This window comes from Enoplosus armatus, chromosome 14, assembly GCF_043641665.1.
Source record: "Enoplosus armatus isolate fEnoArm2 chromosome 14, fEnoArm2.hap1, whole genome shotgun sequence".
In the NCBI taxonomy this organism is placed as follows: Eukaryota; Metazoa; Chordata; class Actinopteri; order Centrarchiformes; family Enoplosidae; genus Enoplosus; species Enoplosus armatus.
Window position 1 is genome coordinate 18,309,285 of NC_092193.1, and position 20,827 is coordinate 18,330,111.

General features: G+C 41.8%; 1 protein-coding gene across 1 annotated transcript in view; it reads left to right on the top strand.

The window, feature by feature from the left end:
* tmtopsa (teleost multiple tissue opsin a) overlaps positions 1-20,600 on the top strand; it is a 51,081-nt gene extending 30,481 nt beyond the window's left edge. Inside the window, exons 3-4 of the mRNA XM_070918980.1 lie at positions 5,232-5,465; positions 20,313-20,600. Of these exons, the coding sequence (XP_070775081.1) occupies positions 5,232-5,465; positions 20,313-20,600 (522 nt within the window). The remainder of the gene's footprint in view (positions 1-5,231; positions 5,466-20,312) is intronic.
* Positions 20,601-20,827: the final 227 nt, after the last annotated feature.

Genomic DNA, 20,827 nt, shown 5'->3' on the forward strand with positions numbered 1-20,827 from the left:
TTGACTGACTGTCCTCCATAGTCTGCCAACATTCAGTCCATCTTCTTACTCAAGTTTCTCTTAGTAATGGCAGCTTTTATACACTGCAGTTTGCACGGGCCCAGCAGTTTCCTTGGCTGTGCTATGCTTTCTAATGATTCAGGATGTGTGTTTTTATCAGAAAACTGTCCCAGAATGCATCAGAAATAATACCACGAGAAAGGGCCTGATTTTAGTGTAGTGGCCTAGAATCTAAATTGCATCACAATTTAAACCATTAGGTCCAATAGGAGGCATTATTTTCATGTCAATCATGTGGGCCGACAGAGAGCACAAATAGGAAGGGATGGACACTTTACACACTGAGTGAGCAGCTTTCATAGGAAAGAACTGTCTGCCGTGTTTGAATACCTCATCTAATGTTCAGTACACATGGCGCTGGCTCACATGGGCCCGTCACAGTGGGAAAAGCACATTGATTGATGTTTGATTCATAAAGTTATTGATGGTTGAATTCCATTTAGCTGCTTCAGTTTCAGGGTCATGCTGGTATCCTGAGCATGCTGGCTCACTGTCATGGCTTACAGGGACACTTGAATAGAACAGAGCCATTGCCATCGTTAATGTTATTAGTAACAACAATGCTCTTTCTGGTGGGGCCTCACACACACGTGTGTACTCAGGAAAAAGACAATATATGGACAAACAGCATAGAAGCACACACAGACACACATGATGAAAGCACAAAGCCATTTCATGTACAGACACCTTAAACTTTATGTTATTTCCAGGCTGTTGCTTTTAGTTTGGTTCAAAACTAATTTCAACATTGCAGCCTACTGGCCAGATGATCTGTCTGAATAACTGACAGCCTGCAAGGGACTCAAGAGGAGACAATGCTCCTTCTGTCGTCGCAGAAGCAAAATTAGCCATCAGATATTTAATTTAGTCAGCGAAGGCTACAAAGATATTCTCTCGTGACATACATTCCCCATCAAGCAATTCTTGACAAATTCTTTCCCACCCGTCAATCCACACTCTGTGAGCATCAGTGCCACATTGGACCACTGCCCATAATCTACAACTCTATTTCAAACTGTCAGGACGCCCAGCTAGAGAGAAAGGGGCTGCTGTTTTCAGTTCACTGCCTGCTTAGTGCAGCATCATGTTATCCATCATCAAAAACCGACTGTTATCTTTATAGCTCATTACCAAGCTTGTAGTCTTCAACATTCTGACAAAAGGCTGCAGCAGATTTGCGCCGTCACACGGACGCAGCACATAAATATTAATTATACTGCTTTGGGGATTGCTGTTTAGCATATGAAACAGCTTCTCTGTAAGGGCAGTCAATTAGTAAGCTAGCTCCTTTCATCAGCCACCCAGCCTTTGATTGCAATCATTCAGCACTTACTCTCCATTTCCTCAATTTGTCTGTGATCTATGCCACTTCATTTATTTAATCAGAGCCAAGATTGAAGCTATTAGCCACCTATTCTCCAAAGCTGACAAAGTGAGAAAGTCTACTGTGCAGGAACAGAGCCAAACTAGAAGTAAAAGTTTTTGGAGCGTAAATGACGGGTGGCCTCAGTTAAAAAAGAGTTCTAAAAACTTTTGACTTAACATAAGGCACTAAAAAGACAATTGATGTGGGTAACCCTGGACAGCTTACCCAATGTGTCAGGAGCTACTGTATGTGCAGGCGGCACTGAACTGTCACTCAGCTCTTGGCAGGATACAAAACAGTGTATTGACATATTGGCTGTTGTTGGAATCTACCGTCATTTTTGTTTTTGGTTTGTTTGAGTTTATACTGGCCTCTTTAGAGCAAACCAGACAAAAATCCAATTGCCTCCTCAGGAGCTTGTTTATTGGACTTTGTGTCCTAGTGTTGTCCTGCCAAGTTAGAGATTTGATGGCAGAGGGAGTCAAAACAGATTCAGTTAGTCCCAGTGGCTGCAGTGTGATGGACTCGTCTCTGCTCTTGGCCGCAATTGACTTTTCACTAAACCCCTCCCTCCAAACAGCGATTGTCCAATCATAGCTTAGCAACCGTAACTAGGCACGGTAGGTATGTCAAGCTTTGGATTTTTGTGCATGGGGGTTAAGAGATACTTGGTATACAAAGAGGGTTTTTTTAGTCTTTACAAAACCAAAATCACAAGAGCAAAAGTGTAAGGATTGGGTTAAACAGCACATCCACTGTGTAGTATATCCCCACATTGTGGAAGCTGGTTCATAATGTTACTATATCAAAGTTCAGGCTAACATTAGCGGCTCTGTGCTGCTCTGTCCGGCAACCACAGCCAAACTCTCTACCCGACATAGAATTACATTTGACAAAGACATTGGTGGGTCCTCATCCTAAATGCCTTTTCTCTTGTAATGAAACATATTGTATAGACCCCTTTTCTGTTAGTAAACATCATGACGGTTTTTGTGGGCGGAGCTTAGGTGGAGGCAGAATAATTCCCTGAACACGTGAGCTAACACTAGCTTGCAAGTTGTGTTGGCTTGTTTTTTAATCAGTCACTGAAGAAAATACGAGTTTCTCTGAATATGTACGGTCACTCACTTGGTTAAAGTTAACATTTACCAGTGGGGGAGGATTGGCCAACCAGTACAAGCTCACTCAGTGGGGATGGACGATCTGACAGGATTACCTCCGGTGGAATGACCAGACATTTACACCAACCTGACCACCTACCAAACCAAGCGTGTATAGTAAAAAGAAACTGAGGGCGTATAAATCTTTAGATGCCTATAGCTATGTCCTGAATGGTCATGTAGACCTACAAGACTTGAAATGCAAAGATTTAACAGAGGAGTTTTGTCTCTGGACATACAACTAGCTAACAACGTCAGCTAATGTGCTAAAAGAGTTAGCGTAACAAGAGAAATCACCTATTCCTCAGAGTTCCCCAATTTCTTATTAGGTGGGCATGACAGACCTTTAGACACATAACGTTATCCGTAAAAAAATAAGGAATAAATAATACTTTAACCTTATGTGATACGAAGTGTGAGCTACAAACACAAGCATTTTTGACGATCGCCTCGGTCCAATCCTAGCTCATATGTGATACAATTTCAATTTGGAGCCATTACTCCTTCGATTCTGGCACCCAACTACACAGCAAGATGATGTTTTCGGGACGTTATGTAGCCTACAACTCTGAGGTGATTCGTCTTTGCCTCCAGTGTCTCTCCTTTGTTTTGCCTCCAGCGAGCACTTTGACGTAACCATGACGTCTACACTAAAAGGGTCTATAATAATAATAATAATAATAACAATAATACCATAAGCTTAAATCTCATAACCACCATACCTCTGTCTTATCCAATAAAGCTAAGCAGTTATCTGAAATTGTCAAAAAAAAGCTGGATGCTCCTCACAAGCCATGACACATTTAGCCAGAAAGAAACTCAACTAAGACACTTCTGAGCAGAGTCTGGATAAAATGTTCTAAACATGTTTTGTATGAACGCACCCTCAATTCCCATTTGCAGAGAAGTGGAAGCCTCTTGGGGGTAAATGAGCTAAATGTAAAGAGTCTGCCAATCACGGGCATGGTTTGGAAAAGCATTTATTCGCTCTGTGTCATATTGTGGCAGTAATGCAAACACTCTGCCTGTCTGCCCGAAAGCTGAGTGCCATATTAATGTGTATATTCATGCAAATGCCGCAGTGTGAGTGGCGGCACGGGAGTCTTACAGCATGGTCAGTATAATGGGACAATGCAGGCGAAGAGCACCTAAACATACTGTCATATTTTATAGACTCTTACAGCATGCATAAACATATATACACCATGTATGTAGCATGTGCTAATATAAAAATATCTCTATATAGACTAGACTTGTGCAAATATGGAGGTTTCATTAGAGTGCAGAATATTTTTCTTCATGATTAGCTGTGATGAGAGTGATAATGACTGATCACTGGACCATTGGACTGTTTTTGTTTATGTTCTGTTTACGTCAGCTTGTTCTTAGCACCACCACCACTTCGCTTCACCTCCCTTACCAAAATAATAATAAAAAAAAAAAAGTGGTTCCCTGTCAGTGTGTGTCTCCATGGCGATGAAATTGAATGACAGCCGCCAACATGTGGCCATCAGGCAGAGATACAAATGCAGACTGCTCAAGTTTGTGGAGAGTGAAGGTGTTTGTCATTATGCAAGTGTGTCTGTGTGGAGGTGCGTGTGTGTTAGTCACGTCATGCACGAGGTTTCAGCATTTCCAGATCTTAGCAGTTAATGACATCTTGCAAAATATGCTGATTTGCTTTCTTGCCTAGAGTTAGAGAATCAGATTGCTGTCACTCTCATGTCTTTAGAGTAAATATGTAGCTGAAGCCAGGAGACAGCTAGCTTAGCTTAGCATGAAGACTAGAAATGGGGTTAAACCGTTAACCTGGCTCTGTCCAAAGGTAACAAAATCTGCCTAAAAGCACCTCTAAAGCTCTCTGATTAACACGTTATATCTGGTTTGTCAGGCAACCAGCGGAGACTCCAGAACTCCCCTGGGAAAGGGTGAATTGTAGTTTTTACTCTTTGTTTTTGGTTGGTTAGCTTTAGAGGTGCTGGTAGGCAGATTTGGTTACCTTTGGACAGAGCCAAACTAGCTGTTTTGCCCTGTTTCTGGTCTTTGTGCTAAGCTAAGCTAACCAGCTGCTTTAACAAACAAATATGAGAATAGTATCAAGCTTTTCATCGAACTCACCGCAAGGATGCAAATAAGCGCATTTACCCAAATGTCAATCTATGGCTTGTTCTATGTCCATGTGTTTATGTCAGATAACAATGTGAGAGTTTGTCTGTTTGCACCACTTGTGTTGAGGTCAAGATGTTCAGTAAATCCAATGATCAGCGATAACAAAGCCCTCCATGTTATTTTCTTCTTCTACTGCCTCCGTCTCCTCACTGATTAGAGTCCTTCTGTAGATGTTGAGATGAGTTTCCCTGCCTCCTCTTCTGTTTCCTGCTCCCTCCGCCTCTCTGTACGCCTTTCAATCTCTCCCTCTACCCCATCTGAACTGCACTCTATTCTGTCACTCGAGTGTTTTATTTCCGACACTCATCTCTTCCTCTTCCAACAGCTGTCTCCCATAGGGGGAAATCTGAATGCCTTGTGGCAGCAAAAGTCAAAAACCTATATGTCAGAACACACTGTGTCATCACAGGGGACTGCCAGCTCATTAAAGTCTTATTTCTCACCCTTCTACCCTCTCTTCCCCTCGCTGTCTCCAGGTCAGCGGGATCAATGCATCGATGAGCAGGAAACGTGAGCAGCGCGTGTTATTCATGGTGGTGATTATGGTGATCTGCTACCTGTTGTGCTGGCTGCCGTACGGCATCATGGCCCTGCTGGCCACCTTCGGGCCGCCGGGCCTGGTCACGCCCGAGGCGAGCATCATCCCTTCGGTCCTGGCCAAGACGAGCACGGTCATCAACCCAGTCATCTATGTCTTCATGAATAAACAGGTGAGAGTGGGACGGAGGGAGGGAGGGCTGTGGCTGAGGTCAGTGCCTTTTATCTTTCGCTGTCACGAAGCAGCAGGTGGAGGTCACCTTGCCTACTGAGTTCAGTCATCTCCATTGTTTTCAGGGTGGTTTGATATTTAGGAAATGAGTCATTGTTTTATATTCCTATCAGATGTTCTTGTCACTGAATAATCAAAATTATGTACTTGTGTGCGAACGATGAATAAGATGGTGGTTTTTTACATTTGAATCTAGCCATTTGTTACAGATTTGAAGAAAAACACTCAAGCTGTGGATGCTGCAATTTCACACTGAAAAGATAATACATTGTTTTTGGACATGTGTGATGGATTCCTAGCTTTGTAAACTTACCAAGTGTATCAAGAAGCATCACAGGGTCCAATAATCAGCTTTCTAATGACATCAACAATTCAATAAGAAGTCACGGCCTGTGTCCTCCTCTACTCCATCTTTTCCAAGTTTGCATGTCGGTGTATCTCAGGTCACGTTGGAGAAATCTAATATATTCTGTAATTGACTAACCCCGGCCTTTCATGTGATTCTAACCAATTCCTGGTACTGACTGCTTGTCAGACCAGAGGGGGTATTTGCAATGTCATGAAAGCACCCATCATCTGAAATGTTGATAATTCAACCTACAGTAGGTCCCAATGAACCCCTGGCCCATGCCCACTTTATGATGAATCACTTTGGGACGTATTATCTTTAATTGGAAGCTCCTATTTTGAGATTGTTCGAGAAGTGGCCTGGGACTCTTGTGTTTATTTGCACTACTTCGTAATACTTAATTCTATGTTTCCTGTGAGGAGGTAATTAAAAACTGACACAATGAGGTCATGTCACATGCCCCTCTTAGCTCTCTTTAGTTACACAATAGCTTTCCATTTTCACTATAGCTGCTCAACGTTTTTTCGTTTGTGTGTTCCCCTAATTTGGCATGCTTGAATAATATCAATATTTGAAAGCACGTATTCGCTTTCTGGCAGAGTTCGATTGGAAGATTGATACCAACACTCATATTTGATAAACATATGGCTACAGTAAGCAGCAGGTTAGCTTAGCTTAGCAACAAGCGGAGACTCCAGGAGGTTACTGCTCCCATCCAAGAAATAGTTCTTCACATAACCCCATGTAAAACAAATGGTCATTTTTACATTTGCTTTCGTATTGATTAAACAAATTGGATATAATGTGTTAATAAATGAGCTTCAGAGATGCCGCTAGGTGGATTTTGTTACCTCGAACAAAGACAGGGTAGCCGTTTCCCCTTTTTTGCTAAGCTAAGATAGCTGACTGTAGCCTTATATTTAATATCTAATCTAATGTAATTGTCCACCAGAAACTGCATGAGCAAATTTCACAGAATAATTCTATTCTTTAAAATAACAAAGTAACAAAAAAAAAACATTTTATTATTCATTTATTTAACACTTAGCTAATCTGCTTCATCAGGACTGTGTGAGTGTGGTTTGATCAAATCTGACTGACAGTGACCAAACAACCCACCAACTGTCATCAGATTTATATGATGTGATCATATAAGTCGCTGATTAAGAAAATATTTTTGAAGGCTTTTGTATTTGTGGTCACAGACAAGTTCAACAGAACAGTGGAAGAAATGCAAACACACGACTGTCCATCAGTCACAAGTTGAAAGGAAAAGACAGAAACTTTTTGGGCCGTCAGCTACTAAACTAGACGGGCCCCCGCTCTGGCTTTTTTGGCTGGAGGGCCAGAGAGACAGGAGACAGGATGAAAGGCAGTCAGGGTATGGAAGTGAACTCCCAACATCAGACATGTTTCATCAGTCATTCCTCGTGTTATGCCTCTAGTGGCCAACATGTGGAGAACAGCATCTGATTATAAACTAGCTGTACATACATACTAAATTACTCATGAAGGACGAGGAGACACAAAGCCTTTCAATCCAAATAATTAATCACAGCAGACCTTAAAAGTAGTGTCACATTTATCATGCAACTGTCGCTTGTTTGTGTTATTTAATTAGATCCACAGACTGGTGGAAACTGACTTTTTTATTTTGCAATTTCTGGTTCAGCCAGGACGGAGCTCGGAGTCCAGAACAATGCCTGAAATGCATCCGAGATTCTCGTTCCTGAAAATTAGATTAGGCTATTTCCAGCAAAGGTCTTTGGTGAATTTAAATAAGATTTAATGAGACACACTGCCTAACCAGTAGGAGTACTGATGCAGTTTTTCCCCAAAAGGATATGTTTAGAGGGCGGGTATTGTTTCATTGATAATTCCAGTTACTTTTAACTTGGCCCAAACTCCCTTGAGTTATCTATCACAAAGATTGATTGCATTTAAATTCACTGCTGGAGCAGCTGCAACAGTTAAGTCCTGAAAGTGACTCGAACATATTATTTCAAAGTAATAGGGCCCCACAGCTCATTCTTTGCCCTGGAGCCCCCTTGCGGGTTAATCCAGCCCTCTTGTTTACACACATCCTCATTTACTTTGCTGCATTTGTGTTGAATTCAGGTTTCAGGTTTGAAAGCAAGCGTTTCAATCATTGGAACATCGATATCCACAATAATTTATGAATATTTAACCAAACACCAGTTCACTACAGAAAGTAATTACAATTATTTCTATAATGACTTGCCAACCTCAGTGACTATAGAGCTATATACTATACCATATGCTCTCTGTTTATACAACCACTTGCCCAGGTGTGTGATAACAGCAGCTGCAAAAAATGTCCACAGATCCTACTTGTAATTCCCACAAGGAAGTCGACACAAACATTTTTCCCTGTCGACAGATTTACAGTATTTACAGAACATCCTGTATGACACGAACGCAGCATCAGCAGTCGACAGTATCTGTCAGCTGCCTTACGCTGCAACACACACGAGCAGTGGCTGATCACACTTCGATTTTGTGTTTGACTGCTGGAGATTGTCCCGGCTCTGTGGGTGTGTTTTGGACAGAATCTATCCACATCGTGGAAAAACTAGGAAAATAAAGGCCTGGTTGAAAATAGCCAGAATTAAACTTTTCTTTGTGTCCCTTCAAACATTTTTTTAACGTATTTGTTGCAGGATTTCTAACATCAATCCTCTAAAAGAGCACATAAGCTTATCACTGCGTTCACTGTCATGAACTACACTGCTCAAAAAAATTAAGGGAACACTTAATCATCACAGTACATCACCAAGTCAATTAAACTTCAGGGCTATCAATCTGTTCAGTTAGGAAGCATAAGCGATTGTGAATCAATTTCACCTGTTTTGGTGCAAATGAAAGTGACCACAGGTGCACTGGAGAGGCAACAGCAAAACAACCACCCAAAAAGGGAATGGTTTTGCAGGTGGTGGCCATAGACAATTGCTCTCTCCTTATCCTTCCTGACGGATTCTTCTCTAGTTTTGTATTTTGCTAGTGTCCTTGCCACTACTGGTAGCATGAGGCGGTACCTGCAGCCCACAGGTAGTCCAGCTCCTCCGGGATGGCACATCCATATGTGCTGTCACAAGAAGGTTTGCTGCGTCTCCCAGTACAGTCTCAAGAGCATGGAGGAGATACCAGCAGACGGGCTGTTACACGAGGAGAGCTGGACAGGGCCGTAGAAGGGCATCACCCCAGCAGCAAGACCGGTATCTGCTCCTTTGTGCGAGGTGGAACAGGAGAAGCACTGCCAGAGCCCTACAAAATGACCTCCAGTGGGCTACTGGTGTGCATGTTTCTGACCAAACTGTCAGAAACAGACTTCATGAGGGTGGCATGAGGGCCTGACGTCCTTTAGTGGGACCTTTGCTCACAGCCCAGCACTGTGCAGATTGACTGGCATTCGCCAGAGAACACCAGAATTGGCAGGTCCGCCAGTGGCGCCCCGTTCTCACAGATGAGAGCAGGTTCACACTGAGCACATGTGACAGATGTGAAAGAGTCTGGAGACGCTGTGGTGAACGTTATGCTGCCTGCAACATCATCCAGCATGACCGGTTTGGCGGTGGGTCAGTGATGGTGTGGGGAGACATATCCTTGGAGGGTCGCAAGATCTCCATGTGCTAGCCGACGGTACCGTGACTGCTGTTATATACTGGGATGAAATCCTCAGAGCCTTTGTCAGACCTTACTCTGGTGCAGTAGGCCCTGGATTCCTCCCGGTGCAGGACAATGCCCGGCCTCATGTGGCTCGAGTGTGGAAGCAGTTCCTGGATGACGAAGGCATTGATGCCATTGACTGGTCCTCATGTTCCCCAGACCTGAATCCAATTGAGAACCTCTGGGACATTATGTATCGGTGCATCTGACGCCGCCAAGTAGCGCCACAGACTGTCCAGGAGCTCACTGATGCCCTGATCCAGGTCTGGGAGGAGATCCCCCAGGACACCATCCGCCGTCTCATCAGGAGCATGCCCGGACATTGTCAGGAGTGCATACAGGCACATGAAAGCCATACACACTACTGAGTCACATCATGAGTTGCTGTGATGAAATTCATACAAGTTGGATCAGCCTGTGATTTCAATTTTTTTCTTTGATTTTGAATCCAGCCCTCAGTTGTTGGTGATTTTGGTTTCCATTGACCGTTGTTACGTCATTTTGTTCTCAATGAATTACACAATGTACGGTAAAGATTTTGAACTTGAATATGTATTTCGTTCATTGAGATCCAATGTAAGATTTAAGATTTAATTTTTTTGAGCAGTGTATTTGCTGTGTTTCTACCTGGTGCATCAAGTTCTACAGCTGACACACAACCGCCAAGTGTAACTCACTCAGTAAAGGAGACCAAAGTTGTGAATATATGAGCTTCCTAAATGAAATTTGAGGAACTTCAGACCTATTACAAAATGATTAACAACATAAATCCAAAGCGAAGGTAACTGCAGGTAACTTTTATCCTGGGTTGAAAGATGATATTACTCCCACAGACTGAACACCTTATCGTATAAAACATTGAAAGCCTATTACTTTGATTTAGGATTTATATTTTGGATGTATAGTGGTCTGGAACTTAACTCCTCAAATTCTACTTTGTACTTTACTTATCAAGGTTCTCTCTCAAGTAAAACTCTTTGTTCAAAACAATATATTTACACTTAAGATTTAAGATGTTTTGTTCCCTTCTGAAACACAGTTCATCATGGTGAGAGAAAATAACAAAAGATAACCACGATAGTCCTCCACTCCCACTGGGGCCCACTGATAAAACTTTTTTCCTCAATGTAATCTTTATCATCTCATTCTGTTGCATTAAGTGAAGCACAATATGCTGTGTAAGGTATTGGAAAATATTCCCTTCAGACTCAGCCAGAGGGATTTCATGTGCTATACAGAAAAATATATGCAGTACTGTATATTGGAGAGTAAATCTTATCACAAAGCCATTCAAGTGTGATACTTTGAAGTTTAAACTTTCCTCACAGAGTTACTGCCAGGAGTTATTTTATTGTGAAGTTGGAAATCAACACAGCGTTGCTCCCTGTTCCAGATGTTGCTCCGTCATCCGGAGGTACGAGAGCCTTCGTTGCTCTCTTGTCTGTTCCATCTGACGCTCCCTTCCCACTCAAGCTGACTGACCTTGCAGGGATGTTTTAGCCCACACATTCATGACAGCGTGAGAGAGGGACACCAAATGTCCTGTATGTCTTTTTCAGTCTTCAATTCCTCCCAGCCCGTTACTATGGAAACTGTGAGTTGAGGCGAGTTGAAGACTAAAAATGCTGTACAGATACAAGTAGCAGCTGGTGTGTGTTTGTCCCATCAATGATCAGCGACGCTCACAGCCAAGAGGCCTGAGCTTGGATGTCAGGAACCTGCTTCTGGGTAAGTTTACACTGAATCATCTTTTTATCTCGTGTGAAGACGTGGTGGTTTGTACTGTGTGTCTGCTGAGAATGGACGAGAGCTTTGCTGCGAAATCAGCATCAGGGGACATAAAACATTATTGTTGCCCCATAAACTCTCTCTCTCTCTCACACACACACACACACACACACACACCTAAGGGATTAGTGTATAAACATGTATCTTTAAGTTAACGAAGCAGGGTCTGTCAGAGCCTTCATTGCTTTACAAGGGCCCAACGCAGAGTTGCACATAGCAGTAACAAACATTGTTCATAATTGGATTACACAAAATAATATAATGGGACAGGGCTTAAACATTAAAGGAATAGTTTGACAGAAATATGCTTATTCGCTTTTTTTGTTAGATGAGAGAATTGATACACCTCTCACAACTGCCATGTAGATATGAACCTCTAAAGCTCACTAATTAACATGTTATATCTCATTTGTTTAATCCTAAGTGTAAAAACAACAACTTGTGGTTTTGCAGGGGGTTATGTGCTAGACACAGTGACTTCCTACAGTCTCCTGTTCCCATTCCTTTCTGCTAAGCTCAGCTAACTGGATATAGTTTCATATCTAGTGAGTGAGAGTGGTATCAATTTTGCAGTCTAACTCTATGCAAGAAGGCAATCAAGCATATTTTTCCAAAAAGTAGAACTACTCCTTTAACATAACTCAGTCATGATGAATTGTAATTATTAAACACTACTGCAAAAAGTGGCTTAAATCAGATCAAGTACCAATAAGCAGTCATTTTTAGCTATGCAACTTTGTAAGACATCATGAGCCTACTTGAAGGGCTCCAAAATACACTGTGCGCAAATTTCAGGTGCATCACTCCAGAATATAAATTACTTATTGTCGAGAGGATCAGTCTCATAAATATGTCAAACAAACTGACAGGTGGTATAAATTCAACATCTTCCCATTTTATTGCAGTGAATTGCTTCACCATGTTTGACAGGCCCAGAGATTTCTGAGTGATCTGCTGCTCCACCGCTGGTTAAATAATTTGGTTGGTTGAAGCCTACATCTTGGGTACATTCATATTTACTTTGTTATCTTGAGCATTGGGGCCGTCATTCGTGAGAGCCAAAGCAAAGCCGGGGGCCACCTGTTCAGCCTCGAGGTCAGATATTGATCTATGGAGACCATCAGAAAACACACTGTCACATTATTGTAAAAATACATTTAATTGAATCATTCTGATCAATAGTGGGTTTTAGGAAATTTAATATTGTATTTTTATTGTTTTAATTGAATTTTACATTTTAGGGATAGTTGGTTCCACTGTGCTACAGTTTGTACTGCAAAATGAAAAAAATTTGTTCTTATAAATCTTGTCGTGTGTTCTTCTGCCTTTCTGTTTCTTTTGGAGCCTTTGGCAGGATTGCCGGTTTGAAACAGAGAAGGATGGACAACTGGATATCGTATGTAGTTTGCGGTTTGGAGTTAACTGAATAATTAACTAAATTGGAGTTGAAAAATGGCATCTTTGAGAAACACAGAGCTTCTCTGTGTTAGCAAGCGGCAGAGAACAGAGGAACTAGTTAAGTGTGGAGGATTTGTGGCTGCAAAACTGTCCTGCTAATCTTAGCGTCAAGGATAAGCCTGCCGGTTTTATTCATGCTGTAAAATCACTGAGGTGATGTTGATATGTTAGCGTTTGACAGATTACTGTTTGGATTACTTCTGCCTTGCATGGCCTCTAGTTTCTCGGCCAGTAAGACCAGGCTGAGTGCGGTGATCCTGATGTGGGTGTTTTATCAATATCCATGCCTACTCTGTTCAGCACCTGTGACCAGCAGACAAATCTCTTCCCCGTTATCTGGAGAACTTCTGAACAGAACGCACAGGCCGACAGTCCCCCATCATACATCATATTATACTGATGTCACATGAGAAAAATATCTCACTGTTGAGAAGCTACAAAAGAAGGTATGTTATTATCATCAGCATATTTGACTGCAGTTTATAAGCTAGTTTTCAGAATTCCAATCATCATTTGACCTAAATGGAAAACGTATTACCTCACAGTTGTCATGCCTAATATCGTCTTTATATGATCATCTTTTTAATTGGAAAATTCAAATAGAACCATATTTTAATTTACCCCTTTGGCATTACACATAAAACTGTATATTCACTATTGTCTGAATTGTTACATTACTTTCATGTCCTACTTGTAGAGACACATACGTTCTTCAGTGAACTTAAAAGAAAGAGTTGAATGAGTGGAACCCAACTGGACCAACTGTTAAACTATAATTCTCTGTCTGTACAACGTTTTTCATGTAAAAACCAGGCCAGCATCATCTGTTCAAACCTATTAAACAAATCATTATAAAGTTCGGAAACCTGTCACTGCAGATGGAGACTATAAGTACTGTACTAACATACTGTACTGTATGTTAACAAGGCATAGCAGCAATATCATGAAAAACGTAATGGCCTTATTGCTTCATTTCTGCCTCCTAAGAACTTGCAACACTGTTGAACGCTCCCTCTAAATGACTTATTACACGAGAAATAGCCCAATTTGTCTCTTCATCAGGTACAGAGGTATTAAAACCAAGACAAAGAGCCAATATCGACTTGAAGCATTCTAATGTAATTAAATAGAAAGTTCAATGGGAGCGCTCAACAGTGCTGCAAGTCCTTGGCAGGCAGAAAACACAGTTATTTTGGACTCAACACCTGGAAAATGAAACTTAGTTAACGTCTGTAGCTTATATGTAGCTGACTATTGTAGCTCCATGTAAGCATGGTGCCTCTGAAATAGTTGTGATAGGAAACAGTATCCACCAACACTGGGGAAACATTGTCAAAAACCAAAGTTTTGTTTGGTTTCCAGGGAGCTGCTTATTTAACCAAATCAGAATCATCTCACTCCTCAGGCCACTTCAAACAGGAACGTGGATAGATTTGTCTGCTGAAGAACCATGTTTGAGGCAAGGAAGTATTACGTCAATGGCTCTCCCCATCACCAAAATAAGATGTTGCAGGAAATCTTAACCATGAGACTTGAAAGTTCCAGCAGAGTGAGGAAATGACTGATACACAAAATATAAACTCACTGCAGCCCTTTGCTGTTTTGAGAGTGTACCAGGAAATCCCAAGAGGAAATCATTCGATTGTCATTCTGCTCACATGTTCCTGTGTGACAATCATTACTTTTCCGGATAGAGCGCTCAGATCTTTTCATTTTTACATTACATTCTGTGGTCTGCAGGATACTTCCCAACACTGGGGAGTTTATTTGATCAAATTAAGTCACGCAATCGTCAAATGAAGTGGTGGGTTATATGCTGATGCCTATAAAAGAAGCTTAATGCTTCCTGCCATTGGCTCACTTCATTTAGATCCTTAAAACTGCATTAGGTATCATGTACTGAAGTGATTGCCTGCCTGCAATTGGCCTCTTCTCAGACGAGAACTCTGCAAAGTTTTGAATATTAGTGTCACAAAGAACTCAATTAAAAGAGTTGGATATTTGCAGTTTTGCACCCAGCTCTGCGGTGTGGATTTACATAGCTACTGATTGAACATGAGAAATGGCCAACCCCATGCATAGGACCTTTATACAACAAACAAAACCGATGTCTCCTCTTGCAAAGCCAACGTGTATGAACTGCTAAAGAAAGCCTCCTCGTGCACAGTCATGTAGAAACAGAAAAATACTCGATCCGAGCAGACGTCCTATGCTTTAAAAAGTAGATTAGTGCCTTAGTGTCTGAGATGATGCCTGACATTTGACCCTCTTGTCATCCTCTACCCGTAAAGCATCAGCCCAGATCATAAAAAGCATCACCCAAACCTGATTCTGAGATGACCCTTCCTGAGTAATCTCCAACCCTCTCTCTCTCCAAAATACTCATGTCAGTGCATCTTGCTCTTCCCATCTCCCCGTCATGCGGTATCTGTTCATCTGTCATTGCCTTCACCTTTCTCTTGACCTTAGCCCTGATGCCTCTGTGTCTTAACTAACTCCATCCTCTACCAGTTGTCTCCATCTTCCATCTTTCTAACACTCTTCAGTGTGTTGTTCGGACAGCTGAGGGGAGCAGGGGCTGTGCATCGGCACCACAGAGATGTGTTGATCGTCTCGTTTCTCTACATCTCCACGCTAGCCTTCACTCCTCGATGACCTAAAGGTTATGGACAGACTGACAAAGGGGGTGAATGTGTAGCTCAAGGATACATCGTGAGGAGAATCTTTGGTTATATCCTTTATATCCTGAGGCATTTCTCTCTCTCTCTCTCTCTCTCTCTCTCTCTTCATACCCAGCAAGCATTTGACAGACAACGATATGTGGGAGAAGTTCAATATTGAGTCAAATGACTACAAAATTCTCACAAGATGACTTTGTGGTGTGGTAAAAAAATCACGTTTGCGAGACGTTTAAACTGAAAAGTACTTAGGTTGTCATTTAAAGGATGAGGCTGGCGTTAGTCTATTTTTTTTATTTATTTATTTTTTCTTTTACCAAATCCAATGTAAAGACCAAACCTTTAAGTTGTTGTAAGTATATATTTTTTCCTAGTATTTACTTTTATTACCATTTAGGTGCGAGTGGCAGTGCCCATGCTCATTGTAGTGAAGTAGCACTCAGTGCAGCAATGTGGCTCATTTATGTTTTAATAGGCTTTGGACAACAATGGAGCTCTATGGCACAGATGGGTAAGCTATATCAGGCTTTAGTTACACAGCCAATACTTGTTAGTAGGATCAACACATTGTTGGCTTTGTGGGATTTGATGACAGTAAAAAACAAAACAAAAAACACTGCCAGCCTTATAATTTAACAAAAGACTGCTGTTAGGAGTAGGCTTGCTGTGGTACATAGTCAATATTACCGGTGTTACACGGTGTTTAGGCATACACAGATTACATTACTTGCCCACTGCCTCCACAGTCGTTTTGCTTTATTTCTTATAGAGATAAAAGCCATTTAGTTCATTTTTGCGTATCAGGTCCCACATTCATCAAATAAAAGAAGTAAAATACTAAGTGTGTTATCAAAACTTGGTCTGATAATGGACTACAATTATAAACTGAAAGTCGCAGCACAGAAGAATCAGATTTCACTTCTCACGTGACGAGAGTTGACCGACAACGCGATGGCGGAGGATTTGGTGTCAAAGGGAAAAGCAAAAGCGCTGTTTCTCCATAATTTGCAGGTGTGCACGGTAGGGGCAGGTGGCCCGGGGAGTGAGTGTCAGTCCGGCATGTTCACGGCCGAGGCACCATCGACTAATATCTTTTCTTGTAAAATGTCCGGTGTAATCTGTAACACCGTTGTTTGTGGACAATTAACTCCCAACTATAATGTTGGTACTGCTTTTCAGCACTGTTGCAAGCCCACATTAATATCACATCTCTTTATTGTTACAAGTTCGCCGGGCATCTTCCTGTTGCTTTTATACATTTGTCTCTGTCTCATTATCTGTTTGTTCACAGTTGAAATGCTTTCAATGTGTGCATTTGACTTTTGCGGTATCTACACTTTACCAGATGCTGTGAAAGAGTTTTGCACTCCTGAGAAAATGTAGTAGACTATAAGTATACATGAAACTCAGAAAGTATACTAAGTATACTACGTTTACTCAAGAGTGGAGAGAGTCCACATTAACAGGAGCTGAAGGAGGGGACTTTAAAATGGTTTAAATTGTGGTCCAGTGCTTGCCTGTGTCGTTAATATGCCTTGGATGTGGTTGGAAATGCCTAGAATTTAAAGTATAACCAAATACCCTGAATGCATTGTTATGCTTTCAACCTGCTGCTGCGGTCCTCAATTATTCAGAATCCTTCTATCTGTCCATCAGCAGATCCCAGGACTTAGACCTGGGCAACACAGGAGCTCTGTTATGTGTAGAGGCTGGTGTAAAACAGGAAGATCTGCATGAAATCATCATCCCGAGACTTCCAGATCTCTTTCTTGGATTGAAAAATGTATCCAGGGATCCTTTCACTATTTATTATACCCTGACAGATGGTGTATACATTTCAATGCCTTTCCTTTGTACCTTGGAGACAGCCTGTCCTTTCTTTCCACGAAATATTTTGATGTGTTCTGATTCATGGTGCTGGTGAGAATACAGTACTTGTGGAGGTGTATCCCTGTAGAGGTTTATCTAACATCACTGAAACAATGTTATCAGTTTGAGGAAATGTGTTTATGGTAATATCTCTTGCAACTTTAATCTTGCATAGTAGAATTTCAAACTACAAAGCTCCCTTTGTGGCTGTTTATCATCTTGTGTTAATGCTTAATGAAGAACTGCTACTTGATTAAACTTGTTGCTGATGGAAACGTCACAAGGCTACTACATTGGTGACACTGATCTCCCATAATTTTTACGATGATCGTTTTTCTGAGTTAATTTAACTTCAAGCAGTTAACGTTAGCATTAGACAGGTAGTTCTAATATTTGTACAATATTTGAATGTGGCTACTGCATTCTCTGGCTGTGAGGTGTGATGTCAAAAGTGAGACTCAACTCCAATACAACTGTAAATAAGGGATCATTGTATGATGGGATAACTCCACTGTGATCCAATTAAATTTTAAAGTTACAAGTCAGTGGCGGATCTAAGATTTTCCTTAATCGGGGGCCACAAAAGGGGCCACATTCTAGTGACATTTTATGAATGTAAAAAAACAAAACCTATCTAACAGCAAATCAACTTAGAGCGGAAATCAGGCATCACTTTCATTCATGTTCACCAGGCAGAGACAATACCATCAGTGGCTGACTGAGGCAAGGCATCCGCATCAATCGTAGCATTCTTCAACGACAGCGCTGCTCAGAACAAATGGGCTAGTTGCGGTCCTCCCATCCTCAGCTGGATCTGGGAGCTAGAGCTGATGTACAATGTTGAAGTGCAGTCACCACTTGTCCAGTGGTGGGTCTGTGTTTTGCACTACTGGTGTGAGGAGGGCCTCCCGGGAAGTTAGTTATGAAGAGAGAGCTTGAGAGCTCCCATTCCACTGGTTGAGGGTGCTTCACTTAACCATATCCAGCCTGTCATTGTAAAGGTTTGATGGGGTTCATTTATGTGGACAACAGAACGGGAGGCAGGGAGGTCAGAGGCATCTCTAACAACATGTGAGCGATGCATATTCGTCTGCAAGTTTCTTGCAGGTCTACAGTAAGGGGGAACCAGGCAGACAGTGGACTCTTGGTGGCATAGCAAGCAAAGTAAATATTGTCTATAATCTATGAGGCCTGAAGAGCAGGAGAGGCACCATGCCATGCAGTTGAAGTTGTGTGATTGAAACAAAGTCACTGTACAACTAGACTAGACTTGTAGAAAAGTGAATGTAAAGGCAAGTTTTGACGGCCCTATGTAAGCTTAGCTGGCCAGAAAAACCATACATCATCCTGCTTGAACACTGCTGGCAATGTAAATGTGTAAGTGTAAGTTACGCACAGATTGTTGGTTGACACTGTGGAGTAGACCAGATGGTGTAGCCTTTGTCACACACTATTGAGGATAAAGCACAATGCTGGGGAGAGTGGTAGCGTTAAGACTAGAAAATATGGCTTGGTCCCGGTTTAGTTCCTGGAGCTCAAAGATAAAGCTGAGTGGTGGAAGTGAAAAGCAGCACCTGCCCCTCCCTTCTTACCACATTGAGCAAGGCCTTTAACCAGCAAACTGCTCCAATGGGGTGGCATAGGGGCAACACAGCAGATGGTTGTACTATGGTTGTACTGAGCATCTTCAAGGTGTGAAACTGTGTGAGTGAAAAACTGAAAGAGAGAGCATTGCTCTCAGCAAGACTTCCCTGGTTGAAAAAAAACAAAACAACAAAAAGTTTTTTCTTTTTGACAAGATTCACCACTGAGTTTGAAAAGATGGAGGTCTGGCAGTTATACCACTGAGTGAAGCCTGGCGATGATCTTTGGTCTTCCCCAAACCTCGTCATTCTTTTTCATTCGTTCTGCTTCCTTTGCTGTAGGCACTTTTTGCATTTTAGTTAAGTGGTACAACTTTTATGAGTGGTAGTGTATTTTCAACGGTTCCCCCATCTGCCACTTAGCTTCAACTTGGGCATGCAGGTCACTTCCTGTTCTGATGGACACATCTTGTTAGTGCCATGTGAATTGTTGCCTTGCCCAATACACATGGAAATCTTATCGGGGGACATTTCAAATAACCGCATGATGAGCAACGTACAAATTGAACCAATTTTCTCTGTCCTGATTTTTCAACAGCAAGTAGTGTACATTATAGTGCTATATTCTTATGGAAACTAGCCTCACAAAAGACCCTTTATAATAAAACTAAAAACTAAAACTAAACTAAACTAAACTAAACTGAGCTAAAACTTTTAGAAAATGGTTGCACTATGAAAATTATTAAGCAATGTAATTCTTGCGTGGTTAGTTTGCCCAAGAGAAAATACCAGATTGGGTGAAAAGAAAAATGGGATTGGCTGTCTCCCAGTCTCTTTTCTCAACTTGCCAATCTTTATAAGCACACATTAGCAAAATCACTTATCCAATTGAAAATGCAGTAATGGTTCGAGATTGAGAATGTAATTAGTTGAATATTTAATATACTTTAGAAACTTAACAAATCATTTGTGTCCCTTGGCGTATTGTTCCACATGAAGAAGCCGGCGACACAATAAGCGCAATGACAAAGTAGTACTGTGGGTACAGAGGAGGGCAGGGAGAGAGAAGGAGGGTCTATCAGTCATTATCATTTGCAATTTGCCCAAAGGTTCAACAGAGAGAGATGGGGAAATTATGAGGCAAATTAACTTTCCATTGGAAGAAGCAGCAACTTGAATCAAATTCATGTTTGGTAAAAATAAAAAATCCGGTGATATCTGTTATGGATGTTACATTTGCATTCATTGTATTCAGACCAGGTCTCGCAGCATATTACAGCAATACTCTTCTTGGAAAGCCTTTACAGTTTCATCCTCTGTGGTCTCTGTGCAGTACAGCACATTTCTGATCATGTGTCTGTTGTATGCTTCCCCAGTTTTACAGATGTTTCCAAGCCCTGATGCGTTGTGAAGCTCCTCGACGAGGCTCCAGCGCAAAGAGCTCCTCCAAGGTTGCAACCAAGGCCATGAGAGGTGTCGCAGTCACTGGTCCCCGCCGTACCAACGACCTCCTATTTATGGTAGCCTCCCTGGATCAACCTGCCACCACCATGCCCCAACTGGGCCCCTCCTTTGAACCCACCAATGATGTCACTAAAGCCCCGTCTTCAGAAATATCAAACAAACCTGTCGTAGTATCAATGGTGGCCCACTTTGATGGCTGATGATTGGCTATAACCATGAAAAGTCCCAAAGTCCCCAGCCAGGAAGTCATTAATAATGAGGTGGTGTTACTGAGGCTTGGAGAGCAGCAGCCTGCCGGTCCAGGTGGATTTAACGCGGCTATTGCATCAGCTCTGCCTTGGCTAGTAGAGATAATGGACCAGTAACAAAGGCTAATCTTGGACTGCCTCCAGACAATATGAGCAGATATCAGAGGTGGTAAATCTGC